At 36.7% G+C, this 21,734-nt stretch overlaps 5 protein-coding genes across 8 annotated transcripts; 1 reads left to right on the forward strand and 4 right to left on the reverse strand.

The window, feature by feature from the left end:
- On the reverse strand, positions 1,489 to 7,192 carry LOC18603491 (vesicle-associated membrane protein 724). 2 transcript variants are annotated; one of them, XM_007035503.2, is made up of 5 exons: positions 4,856 to 5,213; positions 3,099 to 3,240; positions 2,878 to 2,998; positions 2,059 to 2,121; positions 1,489 to 1,970 (listed from the first exon to the last, which is right to left on the reverse strand). In XM_007035503.2, exons 1-5 carry the CDS (start codon positions 5,043 to 5,045, stop codon positions 1,821 to 1,823), a joined length of 666 nt encoding a protein of 221 aa, XP_007035565.1. In that variant the 5' UTR covers positions 5,046 to 5,213; the 3' UTR covers positions 1,489 to 1,820. The 2 variants fall into 2 exon arrangements, with proteins under 2 accessions (XP_007035565.1, XP_017975438.1); XM_018119949.1 differs by lacking the exon at positions 4,856 to 5,213 and adding an exon at positions 7,076 to 7,192 and having other exon boundaries at positions 1,519 to 1,970.
- Positions 7,254 to 8,788, reverse strand: LOC18603493 (hemK methyltransferase family member 2). Its single transcript, XM_007035505.2, has 2 exons — positions 8,570 to 8,788; positions 7,254 to 8,339 (listed from the first exon to the last, which is right to left on the reverse strand). Exon 2 carries the CDS (start codon positions 8,323 to 8,325, stop codon positions 7,540 to 7,542), a length of 786 nt encoding a protein of 261 aa, XP_007035567.2. The 5' UTR covers positions 8,326 to 8,339; positions 8,570 to 8,788; the 3' UTR covers positions 7,254 to 7,539.
- Positions 8,905 to 11,182, forward strand: LOC18603494. Its single transcript, XM_018119678.1, has 7 exons — positions 8,905 to 9,301; positions 9,452 to 9,490; positions 9,608 to 9,661; positions 9,756 to 9,809; positions 10,559 to 10,612; positions 10,693 to 10,764; positions 10,880 to 11,182. The coding sequence occupies exons 1-7, from the start codon at positions 9,248 to 9,250 to the stop codon at positions 10,991 to 10,993; spliced, it is 441 nt and encodes a 146-aa protein (XP_017975167.1). The 5' UTR covers positions 8,905 to 9,247; the 3' UTR covers positions 10,994 to 11,182.
- LOC18603495 (probable protein phosphatase 2C 40) lies at positions 11,493 to 15,275 on the reverse strand. Its single transcript, XM_007035510.2, has 4 exons — positions 14,842 to 15,275; positions 12,867 to 14,075; positions 12,214 to 12,478; positions 11,493 to 11,913 (listed from the first exon to the last, which is right to left on the reverse strand). Exons 2-4 carry the CDS (start codon positions 14,067 to 14,069, stop codon positions 11,786 to 11,788), a joined length of 1,596 nt encoding a protein of 531 aa, XP_007035572.2. The 5' UTR covers positions 14,070 to 14,075; positions 14,842 to 15,275; the 3' UTR covers positions 11,493 to 11,785.
- On the reverse strand, positions 15,939 to 19,812 carry LOC18603496 (alanine--tRNA ligase). 3 transcript variants are annotated; one of them, XR_001927573.1, is made up of 10 exons: positions 19,656 to 19,812; positions 19,419 to 19,565; positions 19,208 to 19,320; positions 18,543 to 18,635; positions 18,101 to 18,203; positions 17,937 to 18,011; positions 17,631 to 17,726; positions 17,146 to 17,194; positions 16,896 to 16,984; positions 15,939 to 16,769 (listed from the first exon to the last, which is right to left on the reverse strand). XR_001927573.1 is itself a non-coding variant. In XM_007035512.2 (9 exons), the coding sequence occupies exons 1-8, from the start codon at positions 19,740 to 19,742 to the stop codon at positions 16,925 to 16,927; spliced, it is 774 nt and encodes a 257-aa protein (XP_007035574.2). In that variant the 5' UTR covers positions 19,743 to 19,811; the 3' UTR covers positions 15,939 to 16,769; positions 16,896 to 16,924. The 3 variants fall into 3 exon arrangements, 2 of the variants coding, with proteins under 2 accessions (XP_007035574.2, XP_007035577.2); XM_007035512.2 differs by lacking the exon at positions 17,146 to 17,194 and having other exon boundaries at positions 19,656 to 19,811; XM_007035515.2 differs by lacking the exon at positions 17,146 to 17,194 and having other exon boundaries at positions 16,888 to 16,984; positions 19,656 to 19,811.

The following is a 21,734-nucleotide window of genomic DNA, read 5'->3' on the forward strand; positions in this document are numbered from 1 at the left end:
CTGCTTCTTTGATCCTATCCACAAAGGATGGGGCAAGAGAGATCCTGTTTTGTCTTCTCATGAGTTTGGTTTTGGATCAGACCACCACAGCACTTTTGTCTTGTCATTCCATGCATTGTTTCTGCATTCCTACACTCTTTTTTTAATCAAAAAGAAGGGAAGGAAGAAGAATGGAGGCTGCAACTTTGACTTTGCCATCCATTCTTCATGACCCACACCTTGGTTTTTTCATTAAAGGGTGCTATTTCCAATTATACAATATAGTCCACTGTCTTCATCTTCTTGGGTCATCAAGGTGTATAAAAGTTGATAAATCTTCACCTAAAACCAAAATAAATGGCATGGAAATCATAGTTTTACCTAGAACTCCATTTGTAGAGCCAATGATAATGACCATTGAAGGAGTAAATGGCATAATTTCAACTCTAACAAGCATGCCTAATACTTTTTAGTAGACATTATTACCTCATGTTCCTTTTATTACCAACTATGGAAAAGAATCTCTACCAGTCAAAAAAATTCTGGCGCCTACCTTGATTTTATCATCTGTTTCATGCCGGATTAGCCTAGGCATATGCAGCTAGGCCCTTTTGAGATGCTGGTGCACTCGAAAGGCAAAAGTTTTATTAAAAATTTTGGTGAGGTTGGCAAGCCATGACTTTGTGGTGAACCTATGGAATAAACTAAGGGTTTAGTTCGGGGATTTATGCTGCTTTTTTGTGCTTGCAATTCTCATCATAATCATTTGGGAGAGTGGATATTATGAAGCTTGGGAAAGCAATTTCAAAAGAGCAATAGGAACACATGCTGCAGAAGAAAGCAAAAAGGGGACAAGGATGCATGTCATCATCTATGTCTTAAGTAGTCAATGTTAGGACAACGTTGGAAGAGTTGTTGCCGAAAGTGTTCGTTGATGGAACATACTCTGTTCAAATGTTTTACCAAAAAAAAAAATGAAGTTGCCATCTGTACTGACTTCTGGGTATCACCAATGGGAGGTGAGTTTTGGGTGGTGAAATAGGTCCATAGTTGCCAGAATTTCACCTGGTCTCAGTAAGCACCGGCCTGTTGGGCTTTTCAAACAAACAAAGGCATTGGAAAATCTGGCCTTAACCTTTTGAACAAGCCTATACAGTGGCAAAAACCATATCAATGTTGGGCTCGGGGTCTGTGACACGGTCACGGAGAAGACATAATGTTGGGCTCAAGGTGAATTTTACATCATCTGCATTCTAAGGTAAAATTAAGTATTTAAATATTCACATTTTTTTCAATTTATGAATTTATTTTATAAAATAAACTGTAAAATTCAATAAGTTCATAACCGATAATACCTTACAATATGGGTGTGGGTGTGGGTGTGGGTGTGGGGTGAATTCCAAAGTTTACCCAATCTCTTCACTTCCTTTCTGTTACGGTAACATGACATGATGTTTGGGTTCTACTAGTTGGAACCTTGATAATTCTCTTTGGGGGGCAGAATTATTCTTGCAAGAATTATCAGGTAGTCATTCATCATTGTATCAAAATCGTTTCTTTGTAAAGTTTTATTGCTATAAAAGAAAAAGTAAGAAGAAAGAAACAAAAAATACATTGTGCTTTTCTTCTGACAAGACAAGACCACTAAATATAATACATGATACAGATATCTCTCTCTCTCTGTTTCTGTCTTTTGTGTTTCAATGACAGCCCTAAATCCTCCCAAGACCAACTCAAGAAGATGGTAAGAACGGCTTAGACGTGAACTGACCATCCTGCTGAATACAAGCTGTTGAGAAAGCTCATTTGTATACCACAAACTCCATAAGACAAAGGTACTACTAGTTGGTGCAATCAAATCCATGACAAACGGAAAGCCAGATTATAAGGACTAGAAGTAGCAAGATTCCGAGAACAACCAATTTTATCTTCATGTTCTGATACCACATCTTACGGCGGATTTGTGCCCCCTGCTTCCTGTATGCTTGGGCCTGGAAAAGGCAACAAGAAAAACTGCTTCATACTCGGCCTAGATAAATATAAACTACGATAGATCTTAACCTGGAAAATGGAATTTACCTGATCACGTAGATTCTCTGTCTTGTCAGCAAGAGTCGTTAGGTTTTCCCCTCTATCAATTGCCTGAGATGCAGAACAGAGGATCGTGTAAACAATATAATGCAGCTTGATTTACCTATTAGACCTGGTCTAGAGTCAACTGACCCTTCAAGCAAATACTATTTGACAAATAGTAATAGGTACTGTAGAATCCAGATAGCAGAAATCAAACCAAACCCTAATTAAATCAATATTCCACTAACAGAGATAGTAACCTTTGATGGCTGATACTGATTTCAACAATTACTCATCATATTGCAAGTAACTTTCACCAAGCCTTTGGATATACTAATGGCATTCACTGTATTAAACCACAGCTCAAGAGTTGTCCAGCACCCTTTTCTTCACAGCTATCCCCTATTTCAAATAATCCTCATATTACTTGAAACCTACTCACTTCATAGTTCTGTAACTTCGCTCTTTGATACCTGGTCTCTCAACATATTCACAACCATTATCAACCTAGTTGTAACTTTCAATTTCTATACATAAATTTGCCTAATTGTGCATACAAGGAAAGCATTTTCCAGAGGTGAGCACCATGCTGCTAATTATTGCATTGTAGGGACACTTGAACAACTCCATTCTTATTCTCAATTTTTGGTATTTTTATTATGTTTGTGCATGTGCATGCAAAACATAGAAAGAAAAGGGAAAGGTTGGGGAGAGGGAAACCAAAGGCATGGGATTTCAATAATGAACCATAGCACCAACCATGTCTAGAGAACCACTGAAGGTAAGGAATGCCAAAGCACAAGACACAACAGTAGAAGCACTAACCTTGTCAATATTCTCCAACATTATACTTTTAACTTCTGAAACTTGAGCCTTCACCTTTAATAGCTTTTCAATTTCTTCAGCATGTTCAATAATATATTTCATGTGCTCTTTCATTATTGGCCTACAAATTACATAGTTTTGTTTTAACAGAAAATATTTATGAGAACAAAAAAAAATGAAATTAAAGAATACCCATCCATCAGTTGCATGGATGAACATACCCAAACTCCTTATTTAGACTTTTGGCAATAGCGGTATCTGCTTTTCCACCCCCATATCTTTTTTTGAAGTCTGCTTTCATACGTTCCAAAAAAGCAATGGAGATTTGCTTTCCCACAGAATCTTTGGCAACAACACAATAAGCTGCATATATTGAAAGGCATAAAAGTCAAGAGTATTAATTACGGAAGCAATAAAACATTAATCTCAATGAAGACAATTGAGAGTGCATCGCCTTAGGTACCCGTAAAACATCAAATAAAATGGTCAAATACTTAGTTAAGAACTGGTAGTGATAGATTGTAAAATTACTAGCACAATTGATATGCTTTCATTAATAGCGGAAAAACACTTGTTTATCTTGTCAGTTTCTGTCATCCTAAAAACACTGAAGGAACTAGAAATATCAAGATGATCATAGCAAAAGCTCAGCTTGGTACTATTTTGTAGCCTCAACTTTAAAATGCATTGTGGAATAACTGTTAAAGGGTAGGCATTAACAGGCTTGTGTTAACGGGGGCAATTTCAACATCACTCAGTAACAGCGGGAGCTGTAAGGATACCAGAAGCTCCCCTCCTCCGCATAACCCAACTGTCCAAGAAAAATCTAAAGTCTTTCATTTTGGATACCGTATTGGAAGAACTTATTACACTGGCTCCCAAAAATTTTAGAATTTAAATAGTAACCCTCCAATTTTAATTACTAGTTTTTACTCACCATGTCTTTACCTTGCCCCTGATTAATCAAAGCAAGCTCTGATATTGCTCAGACATATAACAAACATATAAAAAGATATCCAACCAGAAAATAGGTCATGCAGACTTGTAGATTAGTAAGCATAATTGCAAGTGAACCTTCAAAATAATCAGTGCATCAGCCTTTTCATTTTTTCCACATTACAAGCTTCCTAGGGACCAAAGGCCCTCACCACAAGGACATGGAAACTATTCAAATTCATTAAAACAGAAAAATAAATGCAAAATATATTTAAGAACAACCAAGCCAAAGGAACAGATGGTTTTCCAATTCAGTCACCAAAATTAATTGATTATTTTCCAAGCCAGTCAATTATTTGCATAAAATGAACATGATAGACACCTTTATATTTATAAAAAAGTATCCATCTATCAGACAATTCAAATCAAGAATATAGATTTTCAATCTTTAACCTTCTTTAAAACGCCCACTGTCAAATTCAAGTTTAGGCATATACAAAGAGCACATGGTTTTCAAATATTAATCTCCCTATAGCTTCATTTAATTTGAATGAGAATTGATTGAAAGCTTCATTTATATGCTTGAGATAAATATATGATTATTATCTCATTAACAAAGATCAAACGTTTATCCAAAATCCACAACTTCTTGAGGTCTAAAAAAAATCAAATACAGAAATTTTGAGAAATGAAAAAAGATCCCTTTCCACCCAATTTTGATATTACTACTATTCAACTTTCTTTAACCAGCATCTATGAATCAAAATTAGGATCAAACAATTACTTCCGCACCATTTTCCTCAGTTTTCTCAGCAACCAAACGGAGAAAAACTAACCCATCCAATAAAAGGAAGCTAACTTTTCAATTTTTTTTAACAAAACCCACCAGCCCACATCCCATTTTACACTCTTTTAGCTAGATCCAACAACTTTAATCTCCAATTCAGCTTTTAAACTCCCACTACCCTGTTTGTTTCTAGAGAAAAAGAAGAAGAAAAAAACAGAGAAAGGAAACAAAGAAGATCAGAGTTCCAGGAATTACCATAACCATCTTCGACAAGAAAATTAAAGGTATGGTGATCACAGTTGTAAGTAAACTTGTTGTTAGAAGATGGGAGTCTTTGCAAACACTGAGCTGCGATGGCTGGAAAATTCCCCGTGAACTCAGTGTACTCGGCTAAGATCATCGTTCCTCGAGCCACGAAGCTGTATATAAACGGTTCCTGACTCATTTTTTTCTCTTTTGAGCTAAACTGGGTTAGCTCACGAGTTGATCAGAGAGACAAAAACAGAGAGAGAGCGATAGACAAGGAGCTTGCTTGTTCTCGTTCTAACGTTAGTATTCTCTTCTTTATTTTTAAGGCCGTGTTTGGTTTCTTTCCTTGTTGCGAAGAAAGCAATTTGCTTCATATTTGGCCATTTAAAACTAAACGGTGACGTTTTGTCTTAGATTTATGGAAAATGGACTTGGCAAAACGGGGATTGTTGTTCTTCTTTATTTGATAGTAAAAGCAAAGAATAATTATTAGTGGGGGAAAAGGATTACAGACTTGGGAAAGAGTCTAAGACAGGGATTCTGCCATGGCGGCGATTTATTTATTTAAAAAAATAAATAAATTATGTGGAAATTAATAAAATAGTTGCAAGTTGACTGTTTTTGGACCCACAAATTAATTTGTGGAGCTAAAAATAATGAAATATTTAAATAAATTAAACAAAAGCATGCAATCGGTATGTAGCTTACGAATGGTACGTCTTTCTAGATTTTTTAGAACTATTTTATTAGGTCGAGAACATGTCAACAATGAGAACAGAATTGTTTCTTGAGTTTACACCTCACTATCAATAAAAAGAATTTAAACCCAGACTCTTAATTAAGGCCGCCGATGATAGTGATTATTTGAATTTATGGTAAATACTACTCATTAATACATGAAATTTAATTTCATGTGTTGTTCATTTGCTAGCCGGTAATTACTTCTCCCCCAAGACTACAGCAGCTTAGGTTGGCCTTGCATGGGTGAAACCTTTCGACTCTACTTCCAAAACCCAACCCAAATGTCTTCTTTGCTTCAAAGAAGCAGAGTTGTATGCCAGTTCTTGTTCATTTTACTTTCCTTACAAGTATATTCTCTTGCAAGTAATGCAAATTTGCAAGTAGAGAGAACAAGCTTCCTCGATTTGACATGCTACTCTCCGATAGGACAGTCTAGGATGTGGGTTTTGAATATGGAGCCATACCTATACGAAAAACAGAACCACTTGTATGTTTTGCTTGTTGTACCTAGAGCTGAATGAACAAGAATGGGCATAGACCCTTTTTTGCTTTGAAGCAAAGAAGAAATTTGGGTTTCGGGAATAGAGTTGAAAGGTTTCATTGATGTATGGTAAACTTAAAGATGCCTTGAGGGAGAGGCAGTTCCCGGCTATTGGATTTGAGAGAGTGGGTGGAGTAGAAGAAGTTGTGTGAAGAAAACAAGTGAAGGGTATACATAGGCTTATTGGAACACCAAAGAAAGAAAATAGAGAAAGAAAGAAAGGAAGAGAGAGAGAAGAAGGGCTGTCAAATACAGCTTGAATCTCACACGGAATCTCCCTCCAGCTCTCATTCATGGTTTTGGTCATATATCATGGTCAGGGGGAAGAAAGAGAGAGAGAGAGATAAAGAGAAAGCATGTGTCAAGAACACAGCCAAATGAGCATGACAGGGGAAGTTTGATATTTTGACCCACCAAAAAATTTAAAGAAGGCTTTGGGTTTGGTGTTAACTCACATTATAACATGAAAACGTCCCCTTAAGCAAGCTTTGGTTTGAAGTCGACACTGGCGGCAGCGGCAATAAAACCAATGAGTGGTCATGATCAACTCATGGACAAGTAAATATGAAATTATTGCAGGCGGATAGTGGTTAATAATCATTTTCCCCTGTTACATAATGATTTACGGTTCCCTTTAGCATGCTCACCTAGCATTCATAACCTTTAGTAATGACCAAGTTGCTTATGATAGTGTTGATTCCACTTTTAAACAGTCTTCAACCAGGTAAAAAAGTTCTGCAATTGTGCAACAAAGAAGTTTGCACCATGACTAGCTGCAACGTGCCTAAGTTCATTACTTAAAACATGATATATCACGCTTTTCAAAAAAAATGATCTATCACGTGCTTTACAGTAAGAATTCCCAAGAAAAGAGAGGAACCTAATGACAGTAGCAAAACAAAGAACACAAGCAACTGCTAAAAACTGGGGAAAAGAATCATTACCGTGCTTGTCAAGATCCAATTCTATTGTACCAGTGCTTAAGATGTGCTCATATGTATTTAAGCTTCTCCCCATATCAGAAGCAACCATTTAAGCTATGCTGCATTGCCACTTTGGATGAGCAGACAAGGGTTAAACATGTAAACCTAACAGCAAAATAATTCTTACAAATTAGTCGTGTAGAGATGTAACTGATATTCATGATATTAGTGGTCTTAAGACAGATGTTTTGGCGAACACAAAACTTGAGCTTGCTCCCAATTGTTCAGTTTAGCCCTCTGTATGGTTAAGTTCAAAAGACAAGAACAAAGATCAGCCATTTAAAAGTAGGCCAAACAAAAGGCAAAAAGGAAAAGAGTATTTAACACCTGCAAGGGAGAACACTCAAGCAAGATTAACCCTGAAACATAATGAAACCTGGTTACCAGAAGAATTATATGGCCAGACAACAACATTAAACCTTCCTTCATTTTCCTGATCTGCTGCTATTAACGTCACTACTTCTCCAAAATGACAATCGTTGAAACTGTGAAAGTACAGAATCCACGACACCTGCGGGAGCTGCATTGCTGTTTGGTACCACATCCTTTGCATCCACCTCTATATCGAAATCCTTCCAGAACTTGATGATATGTAAACTCTCTTCCTCTGTTGATCTTTGGACAATAATTCTAGAATCATAACCTTTCTTCCTCATCTGACGGCATATCTGTGAAGGATTATTTGCTGTAAGAGTAACCATGTACAACCAACCCCGCTTCGACAAAAGCTTAAGAGCAACAAGCAATATCCTATCAATAACACTTCGACCATTCTCTCCTCCTGCCCAAGCAGAGGCAATTCCTTCACGACCCACTTCCTCTTCAGGCGTTGGTACATAAGGTGGATTAACAACCAATAAATCAACCAAACCAGCCAGACGGTTCTCCAGCCCTGATGCAATGTCAGTATTTATCAACTCAGCATGAACCCTATGTGCTTCCATAGTCTCCTGAGTCACTCTAATAGCGTGGTGATTGATATCAGTGGCAATAAACTGAGCCCCATTAGCTTCCTCCCCAAGCATGAGCATTAAAGAAGTGATAACATAACCACTCCCACAACCCACTTCCATACACAAGGTGGGTTTATGCTCCAACAAGTTTTTTCTATCAGCTAAAAGTGCATCAACTAACGCAAATGAATCATCACAGGGTTCATAAACCTCAGGATGTGAACTCACAAGACGAATTTGGGCAATTCTTGAAGACATCTCACAGGAATTCCCTGGCATAACAATCTTTCTTTTAGTTTGACTATTGATACTTTCCAAACATTCCCAGTAATTTGAATGAAACAATTACAATATCACATACCAATTCAAGAAAGGCAGAAACTTCACAAGAAAAAACAACAACTTTTCTGATCAAATAAATAACTTGCACATCAACTGAACTTAAAGAACTGTTTTACATGTTATTGACAACAAATAAAAAGGGAGGGAAGGAGAATCAAACCTGGAATTCAATGTCCCAATCCGGGGAAGTCAGGTACTACAAATTTGATTGAAGGAAGAAAAAAAGGAACTGGAATTTCAGTTGAAGGGAAAGAGGGAGGGTTTAGAGAGAGAGAGAGAGAGAGAGAGAGAGAGAGTGACAGAGGAGAGAAGGAGACGAGAGAGAAGGGAGACAGCGGGCTCATAGATGTCGGCCCAGTCATTGTACAAGAAACCCAAACTTCGGGCATTAACACTTTCGTTGGGCCTGTATTAATTAAATAAAATCAAAATGTAGTAAATGAAAAAGAAATGTAGAGATCTATAAATGAACAGTAAGGAGGAAGTGGGTCCCACATGGGGCATGTATTTGAAGATCAATGTCTGTCTTAAAACAAACCCTATCATCAATTTGCCCGCCCAAACACTCCCCAATTTCCCAAATTCAAAATTCAGCTCTTCAAATCCATTTTTATTTCTTCTTTTTAAGAAAACCCAAATCTTTCTTTTGAAAAATTACCCATTTTTGGTGTTTCCAGTTCTCCAGATCTCACCTGGATAATCATCATCATCATCATCATCATAAAAAAAAAAAAAAAATCAAAAACCCGTTTTTTAATAACAAAAAGAAACAAAGACCAAATCTTTTGGTAAAAATCAAATCAAATCAAAGCATAATCCCCCTTTCTAATTGTTACAAATGGCAACCTCTGATTCTACTCCTCCTCTTCCCGTCACAGCTCCCCTCGCTCCTGTACTTTCTCTGTTTCCAGTTTTTTTTAATTGTTATTGTTTTTTCTACTCATAGTTAAAGATCTTTTCTTTTTTTCTTTTTGTTGTTTCCTTTTCTGTAGTTTGGATTTGCTTAGAGATATTGATGGAATTTTGTTTACCCATTTGACAGAAGAAGGAGAATATGACTCCAGTTGGTTCAAAAATCGCAGTAAGTTTTGGATTTCCTTTTTTTTTTTTTACTTTATTCTATTTATATCTACTTTTTTTTAAATGTTTGATTTAATACATTTAGCTTCTAATTTTTAGTTTTGTTGGGGGCTTTTAGGAATTGAATGAATCAAGGACAGAGCTGCTCAGTAGAATCCAAGGGTTGAAACAGGTAATTATGGAAAAAAAAAATTATATTTTTCCTTATTCTGGGTTATATAGTTCAATTCTGACTAGAAAAGAGCTTGGCATCCTTTTCCCATTAGGATCTGCAAAATTGGAGGTCAAAGTTGGACACCCAAGTTAAAATCTACCGTGATGTAAGTTCAGTTTGCTGTTTATCTCTATTTTTTTTATAAATTTCTGGTTGATATAATCTGTTGAATGTGTATAGCTCCTGCTACTTGGTGTACTTGGCCTGTGGTATTTATCGTGGATTCTTTTCATTCTTTTTTTCTTTATTCGTACTGAGATTGTCGGTAGTATAAAGTGATAGGAAAGGCTTGGGAAGTAAATCTGTGGGAGTGTCTGTTCCTTGTCATGCTAAGTAGGTATTTGGCAGATGAAGTAGCTGGCCTTTTTTACTATGAAATGAAGGTTCTCTTAAAAGAATCTGCATATGGCTGTCGGGTTGCATTTTTGTTCCTGTGACTGAAATATCAAGTGGAAGGAAAGTTTGGCTTCAAACCATGGTTTAAATTGAATTATGAAATCCAGTCTGAATTTACGTAAATCTGTCTCTGCTGCTCATAAAGTCTTGGAGATCTGCAAACATGTTAGCAATGGGTTTAGCTTTAGAGAAATTTGTGGTCGTTTAGTATATAACTAGATATATAAGTAGATTTACTAGATAAATCTTTCTGATGTGATGTCTTTCTTCATATTGACTGAATGGTTGAGATCAAGAATCTAAAGATTTGCGATATTGTGTGAAAATATTGATGGAAGAACAGATTTTGGACCTAAATTACTTGCCTACAGACAATAACTTGTCTGATTAAAGTTTTAGGTAGATGCCTCATCAATACCTTCTAATGTTTGGTTAAGCTAATTTTCATGTCCCATGCAGGAGCTGACAGAATTAAAGAAAACACTTAATGTTGAAGTGGAGCAACTCCGTACGGTAAGTGCTCCTCCCATAAAGATTTTTCATTCTGAATGAGGAAGAATAAGTTATCGAAAATGTTTCATTCCTGAAATAAGGAATTTCAAGAACTGAGGACCACTCTCCATCAGCAGCAGGAAGATGTTACTGCTAGCCTAAGAAATTTGGGGGTCAGTTACCTAAGATTTTGTTCACATCCCTTATGCTACTTGTTACTTAGTATCAGTCTACACTTTTAGAAACTAGTATGCGATCCTTGGGTTGAATCCTTTGGAACTTTTGCAGCTACAGGATGTGTCAGAGGGTGCTAAAGAGGCTGAAGATCCCAAGATTGAAGGAAAGGATGAGGAAGTGCATACTTCACCCTTAAAAGAAAATGGCAAGGAAGTGGAAAGCTAGAATGGGTTCGTCATGGATACTGTATTCTTGTACTTCTTGCTCCTGGAGCTTGTGATGAAATTTTACTTTTGTTCACATCATGTTTCTTAGGTTTAAATTTCAAGTCTACTTTGTTATCTAGCACAAGAAAGAGCTTTCGTCTGAATCAGTTTATATGGTATTGGCATTTAATTAGTCTTCTTGAAAGCATGCTCCATTTAGTCATGATGAAGCCAAAACAATATCATCTTGTCTTCTAGCCTGGGTGTTCATAAGTATGCACCTAGCCTCACTCTGAGCTCAGGAAAATGGGAAATGGTTTTGCACTTGTGTGATTGTTCTTTGTCAGGATTTGGCTCATCTGTGAATGTTCCATTCCTATAAATTGCTTTGCAAAATGGAAAAGGACCAGGCACATACCTGGCATCAGTCATGTCATAGAAACCCAGAATTTAAACAGAGTACAAATTCCATCAATAGAAGCTTGTAAGAATAAGGGGTAACCATGAATAAAGGATGATGGGAGCATGAACGAATGGGATCATGCTGAAGTGATTACTCAATTGAGAAAGCTGGATATATTTTGTTAACAAATCTTCTCAATATTCACAAGTAGTAGAGAAAGAGAAACAAAAAGATCAGCTACTTATTTACACCCAAGACTAATGCATGATTAAAGTAATACCAAAATTGGTTTGTAACAAATCAAGAGAAGATTATCTCAAATTTAAGCTATTTACATTTGAAAAATATAGTGAAAATGTAGAACTGCTAAATCTGCTATTGCAAGACAGGAAAAGGCTGACATAAAATTCACACACAAGTCGATGCCTTAGAAGTGCGATAATTCATTCCAAGAATAATCACAATAACAGTAACATCATCATGGTATTTCCTTCTCCTACCAGCTGGAATATTCATCAATTCTTCCTTACTGAAACCTGTGATTGTAGAATTAAGGTCTTAGAGATCTTAGTATAATAAACAATATACTGCTATAAAAAAGAAACTGAATGTGTTTACTAACCACTTTGTCAATTAGGATCTATTTGACATGATATGTAATCTAGTATTGTTGTTTTGCTATTTTAGTTTTGATACAAGACAAAGAATGGGGAGAAGATTAGCATGAGAATGCAAACAACCGTCACAGAAGATGAAAGAATAATTTGTTCATGGATCAAATTAAATTAGCAAAAAAAGCTTAAGTTGTCATCGGCAACAGATATAAAGCAATTTACCTGCAGAATGAGCTGCTTTTATTACAAGCTGTTCCACAAGAAATTTTGCAGGATCTCCAGAGGGGTTGCTTGAGATGTAAGAATGGACAAGCTTTACAGCCTCTTCATTGCTGAAGAAGTCAAATAAACCATCACTGCCAACTATAACAAAGTGATCAGATCTTGATATTTTGTGCACATTCAATGATGGTTCTGTGGAGATATATGGGGGACTTATGAGGTTGCGAACTCGAAGAATACCCATCAGTGCATCATTCAGTTTTTTCTGCAAGGAATAACAAAAATAATATACTGATTAGAGAAAGAGTTGATCAGCAGCAATAACATAGGTTACATAACGGTCAGCATTAGAGCTTACTCTTGCATAAACAACTCCCAGATTGAAGAAATAGCAACCACAATATAAACAAGACAGGCTATACTTATTTGTTGACAAGGAAAATTTTTGAAATTTACACTTAGATGTAATTTCCAAGTCTGAGTACTAATTTGCCCTCTTCAGTGGTCAAATATAAATATCAAGGAATATAGAGAAGTTGTTTCCTACTCAGGGTATTGCTTTGTGTACGAGGCTAGGATGCGGTGAAAGTCAAGTCTTCTTAAGGGGTTAAATATAAAGGAAAATTTTCATAATGAGAAAAACCAGTACCCACCTTCTTCAAGTAACCGACTCCAAAAGCACGAGTCACCTTCAATTTTCCTTTCACTTTTCCAGCAACTATGGGCATAGAGTCATCAGGATGCTCATGCAAGAGTCTAGTTCTTTCAACTTCATTATCAACAGTGTGACTATCAGTGAGCTGAATAGCTCTCAGCCTTCCACACTGACCCATGTCATTGCCTTCATTATATGTTGCCAATACAGCTCGACTGTCACCTAAATTGAGTGTATACAAATCGTTTCCGTGAAGAAGCATAACCAAAACACAAGATCCTACTGAAACTAAATCAGGGCGATCCTCCATTTCCTGCTCTACCATGTACAAGAAATCATTCTCAGCTTGACTCAGAGCACGCTGGAAGCTATCAAGCACCCCATGCCTAAATGAATTAGATGACACTTCCATTTTATGATCTGCACTTTTCTTCATGAAGCTTTCAGCACTTGCATACTTCTTGCTATCAATCCTAGATGGGATTTTCGCCTCATTACCAACTCTACTATCATCATGAACATATTCAAAAGGTCCATTTCCATTTAAACCATTGAGTGCTCTGGGGACATCATGTTTTGATTCCCGGTCTAGTAAATTAAAATAAACTATAATAGTTTCATACAATGTCCCAGCAAGAAAATCAGCTGCATCCCTTCCGTTGAAGCCATCATAGATTGCACAAAAGAGCCACCCATTTTCTTCAGAACAAACAGCTTGAACCCTGTCTTCACCAGCAGCTCCACCTGCCACTTGTAGTTCCATAGCATTAAGGAAACTTTCACTTCTGGAAGGAGCACTCATGGATTTCAGTAAATATGAATCAGATTCAGGCGAATCATCTGGACTTGGTGGACTGCAACTTAAGTTTGACATACTGCTTTGCAGGGATGATGATAATATATCCAACCTTGTAAGAGATGGTGAAGAGGGAACCCTACGGAATGAATTAGGAGAGTCCAAACTAGGAAGAATTTCAGCTCCTATCAGACCATTGCAAATATTTGTGTTGGCCAATGTAGCATTGGCGCTTAGGGCAGCACCAGACAAGCAAGAGAAACTGCTTGTCCTTGGCATTTGACTTCCCAGCTGGATTGCACACCCATTAGCAGTGCTGCAAGGAATACCTTTGTGGCTGTTGCACTGATAGCCAAAACTTACCTTAATTTCCCCTTCAGAAGTATTAAAATTTTCTCCTCGCATTATAGGCTGAAACAGAGCAAACATCTCCATTATCTAATTTTTATATGGAAAGAGAGTATGACAGTGTATTAACAAGATGAAAAGTTCATGATATAAATAACTGACTAGATGTGCAACGTTATATATAACAGTTCAGCCCAACATTTTACATAAGCCAATCTATCGTATTTCTCAAAATGTAACAGAAACTTGAACCGTAACGATCAGAAACTGAAGTCACTAAACTTAAAACTTTCATTTCAAGAATCAAGCTCTCTTTTTGTTGCTAAAACTAACCTATTATAAATTCTTCTCGTGACCAACATGACATTATTAATCATAAACTAGAACCAAATGTACTGAATCTGGATCATGATCATAGCATCGGAACCCAATTTTATAAAAGAATAAGTAATGAATAATGATGATAAATTGGTAATGTTTAAGCTGTTATACATATAAAATGCCCCTCTCCATGGAATTTCTTTTATGTACTAATATTTACCAATAAAACAGCAGAAACAGTTCTAAGAGTAATAAAAGACTACTCAAAACAAAACAGCGCAACGAATCTAACAAAGTATGGACTACCAATCAGCATCTTAAAGTCTCCTAATTCGACAAGAAATCAAAACTCAACAAACCCAAGCAATTCAATAAAGAAATGGATTGAAAATAATTAACAAAACAAAAGGGTGGGAAGAAAAAAGGAAACTTGGTATTGAAAAGATAATATGAAACAAAGCTTTGCCCACAAAAACAGAAGAAACCGAGCAGACGAAGAACAACCCACCTCAGTTTTTTTGATCCAAAAGAGCAGAGCAAGGTCAACACACCCAGAAAACCACCATAAGTATTGACTTCTACTGAAATGCAGGAAGAGGAGAGAGTTAAAAGCGTGAACTTTGGGGCAAAGCAGAAGCACTAAAAAGAAACGAAAACAAAAGCAAAAGAGAAAGAAAAGAGAGGAGATTTGGGTGTAGGAGATTGAGATAGGGAGAAAGGGAGAGAGAGAGAGATTTAGTGGAGAATCTGAAAGAAGGAAGTGCGTGCAATGCGTTGTGTTTAGAGGAAAGATTGGATGGTTGGGAAAGAAAGGGTCTCCCTGCTAAATTTGGAGGAATTTTATTTGCTTGGCTCTCGTTCTGGCCTTCCTTTCCTGTCAGATTCACTATTACCGGTAGTGCCGTTTTTCAGAGTCCCATTTGAACTCTCATACCTTACGTATTTTTTCATTTTCTTTTTCTTTTTTATAATTTAACACTTGTTTTCTACCTTCCAATATCATTCTGCGGTTGACCCCTTCCTTCTTTCTAATTACTAGACTACCACAATCTTTCTTTACCATGGTTGGCAAAAGATTTTGTCAGTTGATACATTACTTTCCTTCTGTAGAGTCCCACTTCTTCACAATCTTGAGAGAGATTGGCAGAAGAGGATGAGCTGGTATTTGTCAGGCAAGTTGTCCTTTCACATTTTGGGGGTGCAGTTTGTTAAATTTTGGCCATTGGGGCATTTTAGAGATTTTAAAGAGTGAAAAACCACACAGAATTTATTCAATTCTGAGTCCAAAGTCAAAACCAGAAAGTGGGTTGGCGAGCATTGATCAAGTTTCCAACCCAACAGAAATGGTTTGTTAGATTTGATTCTTGTTGGGTTTCAAACAGGAAGGACCAGAATGTGTCAACAACTGATATTCTAAGATTGCTCTCTGATTTTGTTGGTTTGGTTAATTGCATCTGACTATCCAGAATCCTCATTCCTTTTTTGTTCAAAGCTGATGGCTTTTTACCTGGTGTGATACATAAGAACAGTGGCAGTAAAATTTGCCAAACTCTTTACAGCGAAAGTAAAAGAAAAGAAAGGTTAGATATGGTGGGGACCGAAGAGTTAGAGACCAAGATTGAATTTGCAAACTCTGCTGATACATACAAATGGTGTGGACCACACTGCCAAATTTTCCTAGTACAGTAGAGTGATAGGGCTATCAGACACCCATTTGACAGAACCCTCTTAGCCCACGTCGACCCCAAATTATTTTAGTCACACAAAACAACATTTTACCAAAAGAAAAGTAAAAGAAAGGAAGCCACAGAAAACAAACAAAAGAAATGGGACTTGTCAAAGTGTCAGGTGTGAACACACGTTTGCATCCACCATGCAACAGGAACAGCGCAAGTGGCCAAGCCAAGCCATGCATTCCCCCAGTTAGGCAGTTTCATACTGGCTTTAGAGCATCAGCAGCAATGAGATGAGCTTGGACTCAAAAGGTAGAGCAGATTAACCAGGGTTGAGGAAAAAAGGCATACAAACCAGTAAAAGTTTAAGGAATGTTCTATATGCTGCTCTGCCACTGTATAAACAGTAAAAAGCTTATAGTTGAAGGGTTAATGAACATTCTATCTTAAGTGAAAATGGCTCAACTGAGTGAAGATGGTAGTTGTCGAATCAGAATGGTTGTTTTAGTAAGGGATCAAAAGCCTGCCTTCAACCAAAATGAATCTAATTAGCATTACATATAGCACAAGATACATATTAGCCCATAAAATATCCTAAATTCATATCATTGAGAATACATTATACGAATCTTCATTTTGGCCTTTAGTTCATGCAAACATATAGGGGATGAACTAATCAATCATAGAAGCAGAGGGTGCTAGACATGTGAGTTCTACGCCTTCAAACATTTTCGATCTCCTTGCACTGAGCTGGAATCTATTACTGTAAAAAGAAAATCACACCTCTTAGGAGCATCATTTTGTATTATGTAATACATCATCAACAAAATGATTTCATGCAGTTTCATTAAGAACATTTTCCTCTCAAGATATATGGATACCTTTATACCTATAATATTGAGTATCAAACACCAACTATTAAGTTCCAATGGTGTAAAATACTTTTGTCATTCCCTTCTTTGTGCGTATCTGAGAGACCTGAAATATAAGCAAAACATATAAATGAAAGCTAAATAGAACCCTCCTGAAAATAAACCAAATTTGCTGCAAAATGTTAAAGTAATGCTATGATGTCAAACAGTTGGCATACTCATATGGAAACAATAAAAAAGACAAAAAAAAAAAATATCACTTAGCACCTTATGCATCTTCAACCTTGTCTTTTCACCAGGTGTTGCCAAAATGATTCTATGTAGTAATTTGAAATTCAAACATGGTATTAGCTGCTAAATATGTTATGAGAAATTAATATTCCCTACTTATATAGATGATATCACAGCATAAAATGCCAACAGTCCATTTGATATTCATGATTTGTATCGAATATAATATGGCTTGAATTCTAAATATGGCATCACTCTGAGGTGATTAAACTGTCATAACTTATCAGCTATAGACATGAATAAGTATAAATATGAAGTGAATTTGAAAAGCAGAATCTCCATCTCAGAGCAAATGAATGAGTGCATAGAAAAAAGTACTTCATATTGGGGTGCAATAAATGAAATATGTTAAAGGCAGGATAGTCAGATTACACAATTGAATAGTCAGATTACACAATTGAAGAAGATGACCACCAATCAAATTACTACCATTTTCTAGGTGAAGCAAATTGGCAATATACCTTCAAACTTGTGATCTCTGAAATATCAGAAACATGGGTGCCACCACAAGGACAACCAGGATTGTCCCCTAACTTAATGATACGAGGATTGCTGCCCTGAAAGAGACACAAGAACAAGGCTATCCTTAGCAATGGAGAAAGAATTACATTCTGAAATCTGTCAGGATTTCAGTAATTGTGTCATGGCCTATCTACGCCATTCTCCTATACTAGATTCCTTAAGTGCTTTAAGACAGCTGTAGTCCAAAATTAAGCTTTATAAGTGCTATTTACAGGCCATACTACGGCATTCTACCACATCCTTACCTGGGGAATGTAGTCAGGAAGAGAACCACCACACAGCTCAGCAGCTTCTTCATATGGTAATACTGTGGCATAAACCTGAAAGAAATGGGGATGAGGTTTACCAACAATTTCTGTGCAACTGCAACATAACTAAATTCACCCGGCATGGCTAAAATGATATTTACTTTCCCTCCTTTAGATATCAAGGCATTAACTTCCATCTCTAGTTCCCTTTGCTTGCTTTGCAATTCATTTGGTGGAATTGTACCCTTATATTCAACAAATGGCCTGGAAAAAAGTAAACTTCATGAATCCCACTTCTAAGCAACCATATTTGCTTATAAACATATCAATTGATGTAATATGAACATCAAAATGGAAGTTTCAGCAGAAAGATCCACATAACAGTTCAACCATTAATGATATAAGAAAATAATGGTGTTCAACAACACATAGAAAGAAATAGGGAATTAGTCCTAAGCAATCACATTAAGCACTTGTCCTTGTAATTCTTTTGGTACTAGCACAGCACAAAGAGTGCATATATTTGTGCACATTACAAGCAATCTAGGTTGAAGCTTCTCTCACAGACAATTAATTCACAACTGCCAGTTGGTTGAAGCATACCCATCTGGAAAATGATAGCCTTTCCCAGGTTCCAAATGCCCCAATCCAACATTTCTCATGCATATGTCAAGCAAATGCCCAGCTAAGTGCAACCTGCTCAACAACAGTAAATGAAGGAAAAATAAACATCAAATAAGCCCAAGAACATGAAAAAGCCAATTACTGGAGCTTAAACAGTAAAGACTCTTGGTGTTAGAACTTAAATAAATTTAAAGCTTATACCACTTTTGGTGCCTTTATTCAAATTTCTAGATCTTTGTGTCAACTATGTTCTATTGGTTAAGTATTCTAAAGCTTGATAGAACAATACATGTTGATCTATTTTGAATTTTCATAAAACTTTTCGAAGAACAGTATGTTTTTCAGTTAGCTGGTTCATTAGAAACAATCAAGCTTTCACTTATGAACACTGAAACAGAAAAAAAGGAACTTTAATCAGCAAATCATCAAGAAATGAGTAATATTTATAAACTTTTCTCTCCTTCAAGCTAAACTAAAGAAAAATTTAGTTTCCTTGTAAACCACTTCTATACTCTTCATTTTAATCCCAACTTACCATAATTCTTGGATAGTCTTAAATTATTTCATACGAAGCAGTCTTCATAATCCTAATAATTAAAACTGGCAATAATGAATTCAATAAATGAGTAGCTCATTTCAACTACCTAGAATTCAGCCGCCGCCGTGACTCATCCACTTGCAAAGACACTTCTTTCCCTTTTCCTTGCTCCAATTCACTTTCCTTACTGGAATCCTCAGCAACTCCATAATGAAACACCTATAAACCAAAGAAAAATGAAAAAGCCAACAAGAAAATAGATTTTTGTTTAACAAAAAGAAGAAAGGAAAGTTCCAATTTTAGACAAGTAAACTTACAACTCCATCTTTTGATCTAACATCTTGCACGCAAAATCTGTGGTTGGAATTGGCAATGGTAATAAAACCAGTGTCAGAAGGTTGGCCACCGCCTTGTGGATGGAAGATTGTAGAGTCCAAAATCAAAGCTTCCCTTCCATCATCACCCTGAAAACCAATTTAAAAAAGCAAATGAAATGGTCAATTTTACCAATGAATAGTAAAATACCAGATGGGAAATGGGGATAAAGAAGTGACCTTGAAGTAGGAAAGAAGTGTGGTTTTGGATTGAAGTTTCGACATTTGATCATAGTATTCCAGCTTTGTTGGGGTCGTCAGCTCCATTGCTCTCCTTCACTGAGTTTTCGCTGACCCCAACCTCGTATCAAGTCCTCGCCTTCTTCTTAGAAAAGGTTAAAGTTTTAAAGTTTTATCTTTGGTCGCGGGCCCCAGCAAGAGGCAGCACCAACTGTTTTTAGTCTCTGGGGGATTTTGGTTTTCTCGAAATTCCAAGAAAAAATTGATGAGATAGGCGTCAAATAACGAATGGAAATCGTGCAATTCAACCTAGCAGTGAAGAAGAATTGTTCAATCAAACAATCCAAGAAAGAGTAATCAATTGGTAGAGTTGAAACGTGGCCAAGGAACCAAAAATCATTATGTAGGAACAAAATCTCTGTCCTGAAACAGACTAAAAAGAACCTAATGCTTTCGTTTAAATGCTGACGAACTTCAATCTTCTTCTTCTACCATAGCCGGTCCAATGCACTGTCAGCATCTCCCTGAACAAGAGAAACATAAGTGGACCAGCCAGTTTCGCTCAACCAACGGCAAACAGCCGAGAAAGGTAGCATAGCAAACAGTTTGGTCACCTTTTGAAAAGGAGATACGAACACAAAAGCTAAAAGCAAAAACATAGTACGATGAGAAGAGAACAAGAACCCGAGCACACACAAAACCGCAACGAGCAAAGGATTGAGAATTGATGAGTCTAATGCTGATCAGAATAGCTGAATGGTCCTCGGAAGTAATCAACCTATTACCGAAAACAACATTAAGTTAAACTGAATGAAACAGAAATACCATTTCCTGGGAATGCAAAGATTCAAATGACCCTGATCGTACTGCATGGTGAACTGTTGACTACGTACACGACTATATTAACTGCTTCTAAAGAAGAACATCTATCAGTTGAAAGGAGGTGATTTTGATAAATACCCAGACCATGAATTCGTATAATTCAACAAGGAAACGATTGGAAACCCCTCAAAGTTTGCTAGAAAAAGAGGCATCATCAATGGGAGAAAGGGCTGTGAGAAGGAGAGAGAGAGAGGAGACTGGAACCCAAAGCTTGAGCCCAAGCCATGGGACGATTGGGTCTCATTCCAAGCCCAACCATGAATATTTGTACATGGACTCACAGTCATGGAGTAACAAGTTTGCTATGTATATGAGCCGAACCAACCTTGAACTTACCGTTGTTTTATTGTCAGTAAGAAAGGATAATATGCAGCTTACAAGCCATGGCCAGTGCCTTCTATGGCGAGTCATCGAGGCAATAAGCAATAAAAAATTTTGAAAAAGAACATGCGAATTTAAATTAGGCAATGATAAGAACCTTCCTGTGAGATAAAACAATTACATAGTAGCAAATAAACAATTGAAAAGCATGTGGCCTCCACACCAATTCCCATTCAAATCTACTGTTGCAGTTTAAATTGACAGCAAATAAACAATTGAAAGGCGTGTGCCTTCCACACGATTCCCTTTTTAAAAAGTAATGGGGAGAAGCAGATCAAACAAAAAGTAAGTGGAATCATCTGACTTGGCCAAGGTTTCACCTACTCCTGTCACAGGGTCCATGCAGTCAAGGAAAGGAAGATGTTCAATGAACTTCTATCGTGAAAAGAAAAGGAAGCTACTCCAATGACATAATTTCTAGAGGGAAATCAGAATAAGGTTGGAAAATCAATGGCAACCAACTATTTAAAACTTAAAACTTCATGTTTAATATTGGTAACAGTATTAGAAGTACAGGGTTACCATAATCTGTGAGCAAAGATGTACTACAATACTGCCACATATTCTCTTTCTTAAGGTACCAGCTGGTTGCAACTAGCTCCTTGAAACCATTGAAGTAATGACTTGAGTGGTCAATTGGAAGAGAAGGCTTGAAAATGATTAAGGATGCTAAAAGAAAAAAATATGTGGAGGCATAAAGTCCCTATCTAACCATTGTGTTCTGAGTTTGAGGAAGAGTCCATGATATAACTATAACATACCCTTTTGCTCAATTTTCAGAATACCTCAGTTTTACAAAGTTAGTATTGCTTTTGT

This window comes from Theobroma cacao, chromosome 4, assembly GCF_000208745.1.
Source record: "Theobroma cacao cultivar B97-61/B2 chromosome 4, Criollo_cocoa_genome_V2, whole genome shotgun sequence".
Taxonomy (NCBI): Eukaryota; Viridiplantae; Streptophyta; class Magnoliopsida; order Malvales; family Malvaceae; genus Theobroma; species Theobroma cacao.